This window comes from Otolemur garnettii, unplaced genomic scaffold (assembly GCF_000181295.1).
Source record: "Otolemur garnettii isolate 467f Iridium unplaced genomic scaffold, OtoGar3 scaffold00119, whole genome shotgun sequence".
In the NCBI taxonomy this organism is placed as follows: Eukaryota; Metazoa; Chordata; class Mammalia; order Primates; family Galagidae; genus Otolemur; species Otolemur garnettii.
In genome coordinates this window covers 1281763-1294770 of record NW_003852514.1, presented here as the reverse complement: position 1 = coordinate 1294770, position 13008 = coordinate 1281763, and the positions used below count along the sequence as shown (strand labels likewise).

The following is a 13008-nucleotide window of genomic DNA, read 5'->3' as shown; positions in this document are numbered from 1 at the left end:
AAAAAAAAAAAAAAAAAAGAAAAACTGGAAACAACCAAAGTGTAACCAATGTCCTCTGTGGAAAAGTGTCATAGAGTAACTTTTAATGGTGGTCTCAGAGACTACAGAGTACATTTAAAATATGCCTCTTTGAAACATCTATCCAAGGGTCTATTTGGAATCCAGGGATCTTGTGGAGGGTTAGTAGTTGTTATCTGTGACAATGCATACTCTGTAATTTGATAGAAGGAAATAATAGTAACACTTGTTAACTCTGAAAATTCATGATTAGGCTCCTAATAACAGCAATATACCAAATGGGAGATAACACAGGCTATTCCCACCATTGTTTTCAGTAAAAAGTGAGGAAAGAATGTGAGTCCCAGAGCTGGCCAGACCCAGAGGAAGCAGATGCCAACACCAACCCCGTGACCTTGAGCTAGTTAAGTAATCCCTGCATGCTGCAGTTTCTTTATCTAGAACGTGAGCAGGAGAAGTTTCTACGGTGCGCATGGTTAAGGGGTCGGTGTTAGCGCTCGTCACAGTGCCTGGCTCTTACAGACAGTAACAAATATTAGCTCTTCTGACTATTAGATTATTTCCTCAGCAAAACAGAAAAAATAAGAATAAAGTATAACCTAATTTTGGAAATTGAATAGTTGTTGCAAATGACTTTTATTTAGTCACTGAGGTACTTTGTCTGGTATTCACTCTGCAGGATGGAGCAGGACAGGAAGTTATGGTTTTCACTATGAATCTGTACCTCAGTTTATAAGCAAACTCATTTAATGTAATTTTGTTTTGGAGAGGTGACCACCTATTGCAGGTTGTATTTTCAGAAACTGGCCACAGCAATACTTTCTATGTGCTTTCCATCAAAAGGTAACGTCTATCCCCCTCCCTCCTGAACTAAGTAAGGTGGGACTTAGTTCTCAACCAAGAGAGTAAGGCTAAAAAAAGGCTGCATAATTCCAGAGACCAGGTCCTAAGAGGCGGGGTGGTTTCTTCACGGCTCTTATTCTCATCTGACATCTGCCCTTGAAATTCTGCCCACTGTGCTGTGAGGAAGCCTAAACTAGCACCCACAGAAAGGTCACATGCAGAAGAACTGAGGCGTCTCTGGACAATGGCCAGCATCAAGGGGCTGAGTCAGACATGTGTGAACAAACCTCTAGAACCTAAGTTTAGATTCTTCTAACACCGGACTTGAAGCTTTTCAGCTGAGGCAGCAAACACTTTAGCTAAGACAAGCCATCTCTACTGTGCCCTGCCCAAATTTTTGGCCACAGACTCTATAAACAGAATAAATGGTTGTTTTACCCAGGAAGTTTGGGGGGTGTATTTGTTACGTACCCACAGTAAATAAAATAGTCCTGGGCGGCGCCTGTGGCTCAAGGAGTAAGGTGCCAGCTCCATATGCCAGAGGTGGTGGATTCAAACCCAGCCCTGGCCAAAAAAAATAATAATAAAATAGTCCTATATCTTTACTTTTTTTTCTTTTGTTTTTTTTTTTTTTTTTTTTTTTTGAGACAGAGCCTCAAGCTGTCCCCCTGGGCAGAGTGCCGTGGCATTACAGCTCACAGCAACCTCCAGCTCCTGGGCTCAAGCGAGTCTCCTGCCTCCGCCTCCCAAGTAGCTGGGACCACAGGCGCCCGCCACAATGCCCGGCTATTTTTTGGTTGCAGCCGTCATTGTTGTTTGGCGGGTCCGGGCTGGGGATTCGAACCCGCCACCTTAGGTGTACGTGGCTGGCGCCTTAGCCGGTTGAGCTATAGGCGTCGAGCCACTTTTTTTTCTTTTGAAAAAGTAATAAATACAGATGTCTCTTAGTACCTGCAAGGAATTGGTCCCAGGACACTTGTGGATACCAAATTCCACACAAACTCAAGTCCTGCGATTGGCCCAGTAGAACCCATGGATACAAAAAGTAGGACATCCATATACAAGGGTTTTGCATTCCACCAAATTATTCTGGACCAGCAATTGGCTGTTGGTGTGGAACACTGATACTGGGGGATGGACCTGCACAGTGCGTTGTTGTGTGTTGTTCAAGGGTCAACAGTACATGCGCACGGAAAAAAGTTCAAATACAGAAGTTCAAAAGGGTATTTACAACGAAAAGAACATATACCTGTGACTGACTCCTCTGGTCTGGAGGCAACCACAGGCACCAGATTGTTACACAGCCTGTGATATGACTCAGATGTGCATGGGTGTGTATAGGAATACTGCGCACTTTGCTTGTTTCACTCTTTCTATATTGAAGATCACTTCAGATCAGGGCATTTAGTTCTATCCTCATTTCTTTTTAATGGTTGGATAGTTTCCTCTTAAACAGATACAGCATAATTTAAACCAGTCTGTTCCTGGACACTTGGGTATTTCCAGTCTTCTGCTTAGACAAATATTGCTTCAGTGAGTACCACTGAACATACACTTATGCAGGACTCTATGATTGTTTTTCTGAGTAGTACATTTTTAAAACTAAAATTGTTGGGTCATAATTTTGACAGACAATTAGCAATTGTCCTTCCACCAACATATGAAAGGTTCCTGTTTTTCTACATTCTTGCCAACAGTATATTTTCAAATTCTTTGCTGTTTTCCTAATGTGACAGGTTAAAAAACAAAAGAATATCCATTATATTTTAAAACTGTACTTCCTTTTTTATAAGGGAGACCATCCTTCTGTTTCAGTTTAGAAGCCATCTGCATTTCCTTTCTACAATATTCCTGCTCCTCTTTTTAGCCCCTTTCCACTAGATTGCCAGGCCTTTTCTTACTGTCCTGTAAGAGCTGTGAGAATGCACACACCATGTGTCCCAGGGTCTCTGATACCACAAGGATGTATGTGTTAGGCTATTACCTGTTTGCCTCTCTTCCCCATCCCCCTTAGTTTCAGTAGTCTTTTTTTTTTTTTTTTTTTGAGACAAAGCCTCAAGCTATCCCCCTGGGTAGAGTGCCGTGGCATCACAGCTCACAGCAACCTCCAACTCCTGGGCTCAAATCAGTCTCCTGCCTCCGCTTCACCAGTAGCTGGGACCACAGGCACCCACCACAATGCCTGGCTATTTTTTGGTTGCAGTCATCATTGTTGTTTGGTGGGCCCGGGCTGGATTCGAACCCACCACCTTAGGTATATGTGGCTGGTGCCTTAGCCGCTTGAGCCACAGGAGCCAAGTCAGTTTCAGTAGTTTTTGTAGTGTGTTCTACAATTTGCTCAAGACACTCAAATTAGGTTACAAGTATAAATATGCGATGATAATGGTCAGTATTTCCTTTCAAAACACCAAACGCACTAAATCTCAAAATATTTTCATCAGCACTTTAAAAACACTTACCTTTACCTTAGAGAAAACTAATATACTGAGTAGAAATCTTGCATTCATTTTGTACAGATATCTTCGGCCTACAGGAATCTAACCATGTGCTTAAAAAAATAGCGCAAGACAGAAATGAGACTGTTTTAAGCCCTTAGTAAATGAACAGAAAGAATCTCTAATTTTTTTTAATCTAGTGCTTTCTGGACCAGGCTTATGGATGTCCAGGCACAAGCAGACCAATCCACAAAAACATGAGATGACTTAAAGTGTGGTGCGCCAGTCCACGGTCAGCACTGCCCAGGGGCTTTTACGAAACACAAATTCTCAGGCTTCACTGAGATGAAATCAATCAAAATCTCTGGGGGTTAAGACCCAAGAATGTGTTTACTGAACTTGGTAGATAATTCTTTTGCCCATGAGAGTTTGAGAGACACTACCATGATGCCTAGACACCTGGAGAATGAATAAAGGTCTCACCCCGAGGCCTTTAAGATCCCGTGCTGCCTCAGCTGGAGGTGAAGTCTTACTAAATACTGGAGAGGGTTTCTGGCAGTGGGAGGAGATGCACTTGGGGAAGTTCCTAGAAACTAGATAGGGAATTCCATACCTGGTTCCTCAGAAGGGCCATGCTGAGCAAAGTGAAAACACAAGAGAGGAGGATTTCCTTTTCCACTCAAGGGAGAACAAGGTTGAGAGGGGGAAGTACAGAGGTAGTAGTAAGAGAGAATTAAAAGCCTCTTACTGGAGGCTCCTTCATCTTAGGAGACACGTTCCCTTTGGGAACTTAGATGGGCTGGGCAAGTGTGAATCAGAGGTGGGGACATGCAATACAATACATCCTGGGATTTATACAAGTCCTTCTGAATTCCCCATCCCCATCAGGGTAAGAAAAAAAGGCAGGGTTTCAGGTCAAGAATGTCATCGGTGCTTTTAAAAAAAAGCATATTTAGCTGCAGTGTCTCATGTTGTAATGTCTCTTGGGAAGCTAAGGACGTGGAGAGTAAGAAATCCCCAACATGCGGTATTTTCAGCCTTTAGGGATGATAAAAATCAACACATTAAATCTATTTGAAATCTCATAGACTCTCTAGACAAAGTGGAGCCAAATTAAAACAAATCAACCTATTTTTTTTACTTTTTTGGCCAGGGCTGGGTTTGAACCTGCCACCTCCGGGATATGGGGCTGGCGCCCTACCCCTTTGAGCCACAGGTGCCGCCCCAAATCAACCTATTTTTAACACTATGTAGTAAGTGGTAAGAAGTCACATTTTACCTTGTCAACATTAGCTCGCGTTTTAGCAGATGTTTCCACATAGTTAACATTCCACTGGTCAGCTCTGTTTTTTGCCTCTTCTACAGAAACCTGTCTCTTATCTTCTAAATCTGATTTGTTACCAACCAGTAGAAATGGAACATTTTCATCTTCTTTTACTCTTAAAATCTGTTCCCTGAATAAGACAAAAGAAAGAAATATTAACATTACTTTTGCATGTTAAAATAACAAAATAGCCCCTGCGATCAGCATTTATTTATAAGTACATATGGTTCTATATAGTAACAACAAGCTCAGTTATTACATGGTAGAAAATAATCTTTTTTTTTTTTTTTTTTTTTGGAGACCGAGCCTCAAGCTGTCCCCCTGGGTAGAGTCTGGGTAGAGTGCCGTGGCATTACAGCTCACAGCAACCTCCAACTCCTGGGCTCAAGCGAGTCTCCTGCTTCCGCCTCCCAAGTAGCTGGGACCACAGGCGCCTGCCACAACGCCAGGCTATTTTTTGGTTGCAGCCGTCATTGTTGTTTTGGCGGGTCCGGGCTGGGGATTCGAACCCACCACCTTAGGTGTACGTGGCTGGCACCTTAGCCGGTTGAGCTATAGGCGCCGAGCCGTAGAAAATAATCTTATTCTATCACCAATCTTTTGAGTTATACATTCACTTCTCTATTGAAAGAAAACTATACCAAGAGAATATAAGCAAGGCAGTCAAGGTACAAAATGAGGGTCACTCCAATGCTTTTTATTTTATTTTATTTCTTTGCAGTTTTTGGCTGGCCCTGAGTTTGAACCCGCCACCTCCAGCATATGGGGCCCGCACCCTACTCCTTTGAGCCACAGGCACGGTCCCTACTCCAATGCTTTAAAAAATAATTTTCTGGCTTAAATTTTAATAACAATAACAATGCTTAAGATAAGGACTAGAAACAAAAACCTTGTAAAGAATGAACGAACATAAATACATTCAGAAAAGAAATCAGACAATTGCTGCATTGAAATATTAAGTAATAATTATAATAGTAATGCAAAGAAAGTGCATTATTCACATTGTCAAATAAGAGTATGTCTATTATAGAATGCTTTGAGATTCAGTATGGAGTCTTCAGTTAACTTCTTATTTTTTAAGTCTCAAAAAATTGACAACTAATATTTATAAATAAAAGATAATTTCAAAAAACAGATCATGTCAAATCTTATAGACAATAGAAAAAGAAATATTTCAAAATCGTTCTACTTGATCTGGATATACCTGATATTAAAATCAAGACAAAATATATTCTTATAAAGAGGGAAATTACAAACATATTTCACTTATAAATGAGGATGCAATATCCTAAACAACACATTAACAAGTTGAATTAAAAATTAATGTTTAAGTAATGCACTTTGGTCGAAATTAAATCCAATTTATGTGAGAATTAGTCACTATTTTCTTTTCTTTAAAAAAAAAATAAATTTTTTATTTTACAATGGTTTTAGAGTTACGGGAAAGTTGTGAAGATAGTACCAAGAGTTTCCATTTACTTTACACCCAGTTTCCCCTAAACATCTTAGTGTGATACATCTATCACAATTAATGAACCAATATTGACACATAATTAACCAGTATGCAAACTTTATTCAGACATCCTTAGTTTTTGCCTGGCCTCCTTTTCTATTCCAGGATCCCACATATTTAGTTTCATAGTGTCTCTCTGGACTTTATTTGGCTGTGATGGTTCTTACGCTTTCCTTGTTTTTGATGACCCTGACAACTTTGAGGAGCGCTGGTCAGGTAATTTGTGGAATGTCTTTCAACTGGGATTTGGCAGATGCTTTTCTGATTAAACTTGGGTTAAGAGTTTTGGGGAGAAAGATCACAGAAGTAGAGAGGGCTATTCTAATGACATCTTACCAAGGGCCCCATGAAATGTTTCCAAAGCTCCACAACATGCCAGAAATAGAAATCAGTTTTTGAGCGTAAGTTTTGCATTTAGAGATAATATACTATGAAGGTGTCAACAATTTTAAAAGTACCATGGCTTTGCCCTTCCTAGTATGTGACTCTGAGCAAAGCACTTTTGGACTCAGTTTCCTCAGCTATAAGACAGGCTGACAATGGCGGCTATGAGGATTAAATGTAAACTGCTTATAACTGTCTGGAAAACAGCAAATATACCACATATATTTTAGCTATCTTTTTATTGTTAATCTACTAGAGGAAGATGTTTTCTTATAAAATCAATAGACAAAAGGAAATCTGTAAGATTTAGATTCACTCGGCTAAGGCGTCAGCCACGTACACCTAAGGTGGCGGGTTCGAATCCCCAGCCCCGACTGGCCAAACAACAATGACGGCTGCAACCAAAAAATAGCCGGGGGCGTTGTGGCGGGCGCCTGTGGTCCCAGCTACTTGGGAGGCGGAGGCAGGAGACTCGCTTGAGCCCAGGAGTTGGAGGTTGCTGTGAGCTGTAATGCCACAGCACTCTACCCAGGGGGACAGCTTGAGGCTCTGTCTTAATAAAAAAAAAAAAAGATTTAGATTCACTATCTTGCTATCTGACAGGTATCTTCCCTTTGAAATTGTTAAGAGCTGCTGAAACAATAAGAATACAAGCATAGCCAGGTGCAGTGGCTCACGCCTGCAATCCTAGCATTCTGGGAGGCTGAGGCCGGTGGATCGCTTGAGCTCATAAGTTCAAGACTAGCCTGAGCAAAAGTGAGACCTTGTCTCTACTAAAAATAGAAAAACTGAGGCAAGAGGATCGCTTGAGCCCAAGAATTGAAAGTTGCTGTGTGCTATTTACGCCACGGCACTCTACCCAGGGCAACAGCTTGAGATTCTGTCTCAAAGAAAGAAAGAAAGAAAGAAAGAAAGAAAGAAAGAAAGAAAGAATATAAGCATGGTTAGTCCTAACCATCAGTGGATTCAAACAACTGCTGTAGACTAAGAATATTTGGGGAAAAAGTCAATACAATGAAAAAATAAAAACAACTCCTCATTTACATAACATTTTGTATTAGGTATTATGGGTAATCTAGAGTTGATTTAAAGTATATGGGAGGGCTTGGCGCCTGTAACTCAAGTGGCTAAAGTGCCAGCCACATACACCAGAGCTTGTGGGTTTGAATCTAGCCCGGGCCTGCCAAACAACAATGATAACTACAACCAAAAAAAAAAATAGCTGGGCCTTATGGTAGGCGCCTATAGAACCAGCTACTTGAGAGGCTGAGGCAAAAGAAAAGCTTAAGCCCATGAATTGGAGGTTGCTATGAGCTATGATGCCATGGCACTCTACCGAGGGTGACAGCTTGAGGCTCTGTCTCAAAAAAAAAAAGTATATGGGAGGATGTGTATAGATTATATGTAAATATTATGACATTTCATATGATGGACTTAATAACCTACAGATTTGGATATCCAAAGAGGATCCTGGAACCAAATGCATTTTATTTATTTATTTAAATTATTTTTTGGCGGGGGGGACAGAAGTCTCACTCTGTTGACCAGGCTAGAGTGCCATGGCATCAGTCTAACTCACAGCAACCTCAAACTCCTGGGTTCAAGAGAGTCTCCTGTCTCAGCCTTGCCAGTAGCCGAGACAATAGGCACCCACTACCACAACTGGCTAATTTTTCTATTTTTAGTAGAGACAGAGTCTCCTTCAGGCTGGTCTCAAACTCCTGAGCTCAAGCAACCTTCCTAGTTTGGCCTCCCAGAGTTCTAGGATAAGTATGAGACACCATGCCTGACCCTGATTATATTTTAGACTTAGAGAAAAATGAGAAAATTAAAGAGATTATAGAATGGCAGATTGACAAAGTACATTTGATTAAGCAGACATTTTATAATGATGCCTGAAAGACTGGGTAAGAAATCCTCACCATGGCTTACTTTCAGATTAGTTTATTTTGTGCTTCTAAGACAATGTTTCTTGAATTGTTTACCTCCCCCCACTACTATTAACACTTTACTAAATGCTCATAATGTGCGAAGCATTGTTTTCAATATTTCTCACTCGTTATCTCATTTAATCCTCACCTCAAACCTATAAAGCCTAAGTACCACTATTCTACAGATAGACACAGAGAATTATTAACTCACTCAGAGTCACACTGAATAGAACTAGAGTCTGAACCTGAGAAATCTAACAGCAGAGCATATGCGAGCCTTTAAGTACCACAGAGGCTCCCCAGAATGTGGTATCTAAGGGCATAAAGCCTGCTTAAGAGGTTTAGTTTCCAACAGCTCTTCACCACGAGAGACTCCCACCTCTGATATGGTATGGACACATCAGGGTGAGTTTCTCCAAGTTGTATGATATTTCCTTGCATGGTAAAGTTACAAAGTGGTAGAGGGAAAAATTACTTATTATGTATATATAAGGGTTAGATCAAACCTGTGGGACAACATGAGGTTAAAAAAAAAAGGTAGAAGAAAGTGTTGATCACATAAAGACAATTCTACCTTACTAAAAAAATTTTTTTTAAGTTAGTTGTTTCAGCTGAGAAGTGGAATTGATCCTAACAAAATGAGTGATAGTATAATACAATGTCACAGAATGCTTTAACTGTATGATTTTAAAACAATGCCCTATGTAAAAATGCTTAATACATTTAAAATAAATAGTAGAGAAAACAGCTATATTTTAATAGGAAACATAATGCATTCCATTTCAAAAACAAGTGGTGGCTATGTGTTATAAGAGAATCATCATTAGTTTAAGAGAGCCCATAAAGCCTCCCCATCGAGCACAAGGAGATGGAGGCCAAGCTCCTACTGGCCCTGATTGCTGGACTGGGGGCAAGTTGCTTCTCCTTTGTTAAAGAGATCAAATTTATGAAGTCATTAATCATAAGAATTATTTCATCTACTACCAAGAAAAGTTGCTGCTAATTATAAGTCTATGATGCCATACTTAAGACACAGCCCTGATTTTGAGACAATAAAATGTACAAAAACATACATCTTAGTTCTTTGAAACACAGTAATATCCACCTCATAGTTTTTTTTGATGAATGAACTTCCTATGTTAATGCTTAGAGCAGAGTCTGGCACACGGTGAGTGTTGTATGAGTATTAGGCAGTGTCACTTTTATTATTCACTTGATTATTTAATTCACCTGATTACTAAATTCCAACAGGTTCATCTCTTGCAGGAAGTTCTTTGCACCTGAATTTTGTTTTCCTAACATGAACAGACTATGGGGCAGGCAGAAAGTCACTTCTATCCTTTGCAAGTCTGTACAGACGTTAAACAAGTATGCTCTCTGGGGTGAATGTATGACGCTGCATAGCAATACACAGTGCTACGGTGTTTCCTATCACTGACATAATTTCTTGCAAAATGGATGTCAACAACATTATTACTATGAAATTTATGATGTACTTGTGAAGAGGATTTTGGCCAATCATAATTTTTTTTCCAGGGATGGTAAAAATAAATATGCTCGAACTGCCACTCAATCTCACTAACCACCAGAAGGGTGAGACTGACTCAGGTGTTTGTGACTTTAGCACCTCTGGTCATTTGTAGAAATATGGCCAACTATTTATTTCATAATGAATACCCACTAAGCTACTCTGAATCAGGCACAGTAGGAAAAACAATATTGAAATTATAGTGTGATTGATGCTGCTGAAACGTGGCCTTAGAAAACCTGACCTAGTGGGTTCAGAGGTGAGAAGACAATATTCTTTAAAGTTAATAGGTTAGTTTTATTAGCTGGTTTCCTGGATGTCAGAGAACGGTAATGCTATGTCTATTACATTCATACACATTTGCTTGCTGTTATGTTCTGTTTAAATATAACATTAGAGACTAGTGGTCACAAAAAAGGTAACAGTTTTCAAATCAAAGCAAATGTTTAGGAAACACGTTATTATATGTTACATGTACAACTAAGCCATATACAGGTACTAGGGATACTGAGACTGGCAAGAATTAGGTCCTGCTCTCACAAGAGCTTTTACCTTTTCAGGAAAAACACACATAAATCAAGCTCAGCATGAGTGTATTAAAGGTGATACTGGAGCTGCAGCAAGTACATCACACGTACAGATGAGGAAGCAATGGATTCTGCTTTAATGACAGCAATGAGCAGGAAGGCCAAGAGGAGGAACTGACACTTATGTTACGTTTGCAGGGTAGAGCAGGTGGAATGTCTACTGTAACTACTTGGACCTTCTCCAAATGCCTTTCCTGTTTCTGGTGAGTCACTAGGGCCATTTTTATTTACAGGAAGGGTAACACATTGGAGGAGTCATGAATCATCCTTATTTTCTGTAATAAAAATCACCTAAGATTCTCTCATGGCATGAAAATACTTTACTCTCTTGAGGTATCACTTTGGTTTTGGTGACAATGGTGATAACATTTATTCCATTACCCAGAACAGGAACTGCTACATTATAGGCACTCAAATGTCTGCTGAATGAATAAGCACTGCCACTTATACAACTTTCAACTCACCTGCCAGGATTACAAGTTACTAGGATCTGTTTCTCTTTACATTAGAAAGGGAATTCCTTCCTTATGGAAACCAACAAACTTCATTTTACAAATAAATCCATATTTTTAAAGTCTCTCAGTGAATGCTTTTTACAAAGTGATAGGGACAAATGTAGGGACCTGCCCAAAGAGAACGTCCTGTCCAGGAAGGAATGAAGGTGCCAATCCCCACCTCTCAGAACTTTTATATTCCCATCCACCTTAGCCCACGTGGGAATAAAGGCCACTTTGCCCACACAGAATCTGGACTCTGATTCTTTTCGTTCTCATCTAGAATAATCTCTCATTTTTGGTCCTTAACCCCTCACAAAGAATGTTCTCTTAGAATACTTAAAGTTCTTCAGACTTTTAAGTATCCATAACAAGGAATGCTCTGTATAAGCCTTGGTTTAGTTTTTTCTCAACTACACAGAATGTCCTCATTCCTCATCTGTGGAAATCTTCTTTTCTTCAGGCTCACCTATTTCATGAAGGTTTCTTCCCCTTTCTGGATCCTCTGTAATGACCACTGCCCAGGTCTCCTACTCTGTCAACTAACTTGCTGTTGGCTAGTATGTCTTACAGACACAGAGATAAAAACATGTATTATATGAAGACCACCTTTGATTTATGCATGTGACATTTGCAAAACTATTCAAGAACTTTATGCCATGGGCAGTACCTGTGACTCAGTGGGTAGGCACCAGCTCTATATACTGAGGTTGGTGGGTTCAAACCTAGCCCTGGCCAAACTGCAACAAAAAAATAGCTGGCATTGTAGCGGGCGCCTCTAGTCCCAGCTATTCAGGAGGCTGAGGCAAGAGAATCGCCTAAACCTAGGAGTTAAGAGGTTGCTGTGAGCTGTGTGACGCCATGGCACTCTACCGAGGGCAATAATGTGAGACTCTATCTCTACCAAAAAAAAAAAAAAAAAAAAAAGAACTTAAAGCCAAATTTCTCTTAGATACAGAGAGTACAGCCCCTTTCCCCTTCATCAAGACCACCTCCTTCAAAACCAAGTAGATGCCAGATTTTGATTAAGCAAATAGCAAATGAGATTTAACAAATGTTATATAGCACAAACTAGTGTGCCAGTCTAATAAACTTCAGTCCGTGCTGCCAAGGCATCTGTGACTGGAGGAGGATGGCAATGTACCTGCTGAGACTACACAGGTGCTGAGAAGTTAGCGACCAGCACAGAAACCTGGTAAGCCTGGGAGAGCTCCATTATGTGATTAATTATTAACTATTATGGCAGCAGCAGTAGTTTGCTCTGAAGAGAAATACTTCAGTAATGCAGAGAGACTTTTGGTATTTGCGGCTGTCACAAGCTCAAGCTCTAATACAGTCTGCACCAGGGTAGCTGTAAGATTATGCAAAGTATCCTGAGTATCTGTATGTGAGTAGTCATATACTGACATCAAGAAGGGAATAAACACAACAAGACAGAGTAAAAATTAACAAGCGAGACTCTCTCACAACTGGGAAAGACACTGTTGTGTAGTATGTTAGACACAACGACATTACTCCTGGACATACCTGAAGTCAGCTGTGGCTGCAAAGGACTCCATTTCTGTAATGGAGAAGACACAGAGGAAGCCCTCCCCACTTCGGAAGTAGTTGTCTCTAATTGCAGCATAGTCCTCCTGCCCAGCTGTATCTAAGATATCAATCTGAACTTCCTCCCCATCCAGGACCACCTTCTTCCGATAGCTGTCTGCTTTGGTAGGCTCGTAGTCCTCCACAAACTAGAAGAGGAAAAACATCCATTTTTAAATCACTTCTTTTTTTTTGAGACAAAGTCTTCCTTGTCACCCTGGGTAGAGTGCAGTGGAGTCACAGCTCATAGCAATCTCAAACTCTTGGGGTCAAGTGATTCTCTTGTCTCAGCCTCCTGAGTAGCTGGGACTACAGGTGCCCACCACAATGCCCAGCTATTTTTTGGTTGCAGCCGTCCTTGTTG

General features: G+C 40.4%; 1 protein-coding gene across 1 annotated transcript in view; it reads right to left on the bottom strand.

The window, feature by feature from the left end:
* RALA (RAS like proto-oncogene A) overlaps nucleotides 1-13008 on the bottom strand; it is an 85233-nt gene that overhangs the window by 15544 nt on the left and 56681 nt on the right. The window contains exons 3-4 of the mRNA XM_003797541.2: nucleotides 12585-12793; nucleotides 4576-4750 (exon numbers count right to left, since the gene is read on the bottom strand). Coding sequence (XP_003797589.1) covers nucleotides 4576-4750; nucleotides 12585-12793 — 384 coding nt within the window. The remainder of the gene's footprint in view (nucleotides 1-4575; nucleotides 4751-12584; nucleotides 12794-13008) is intronic.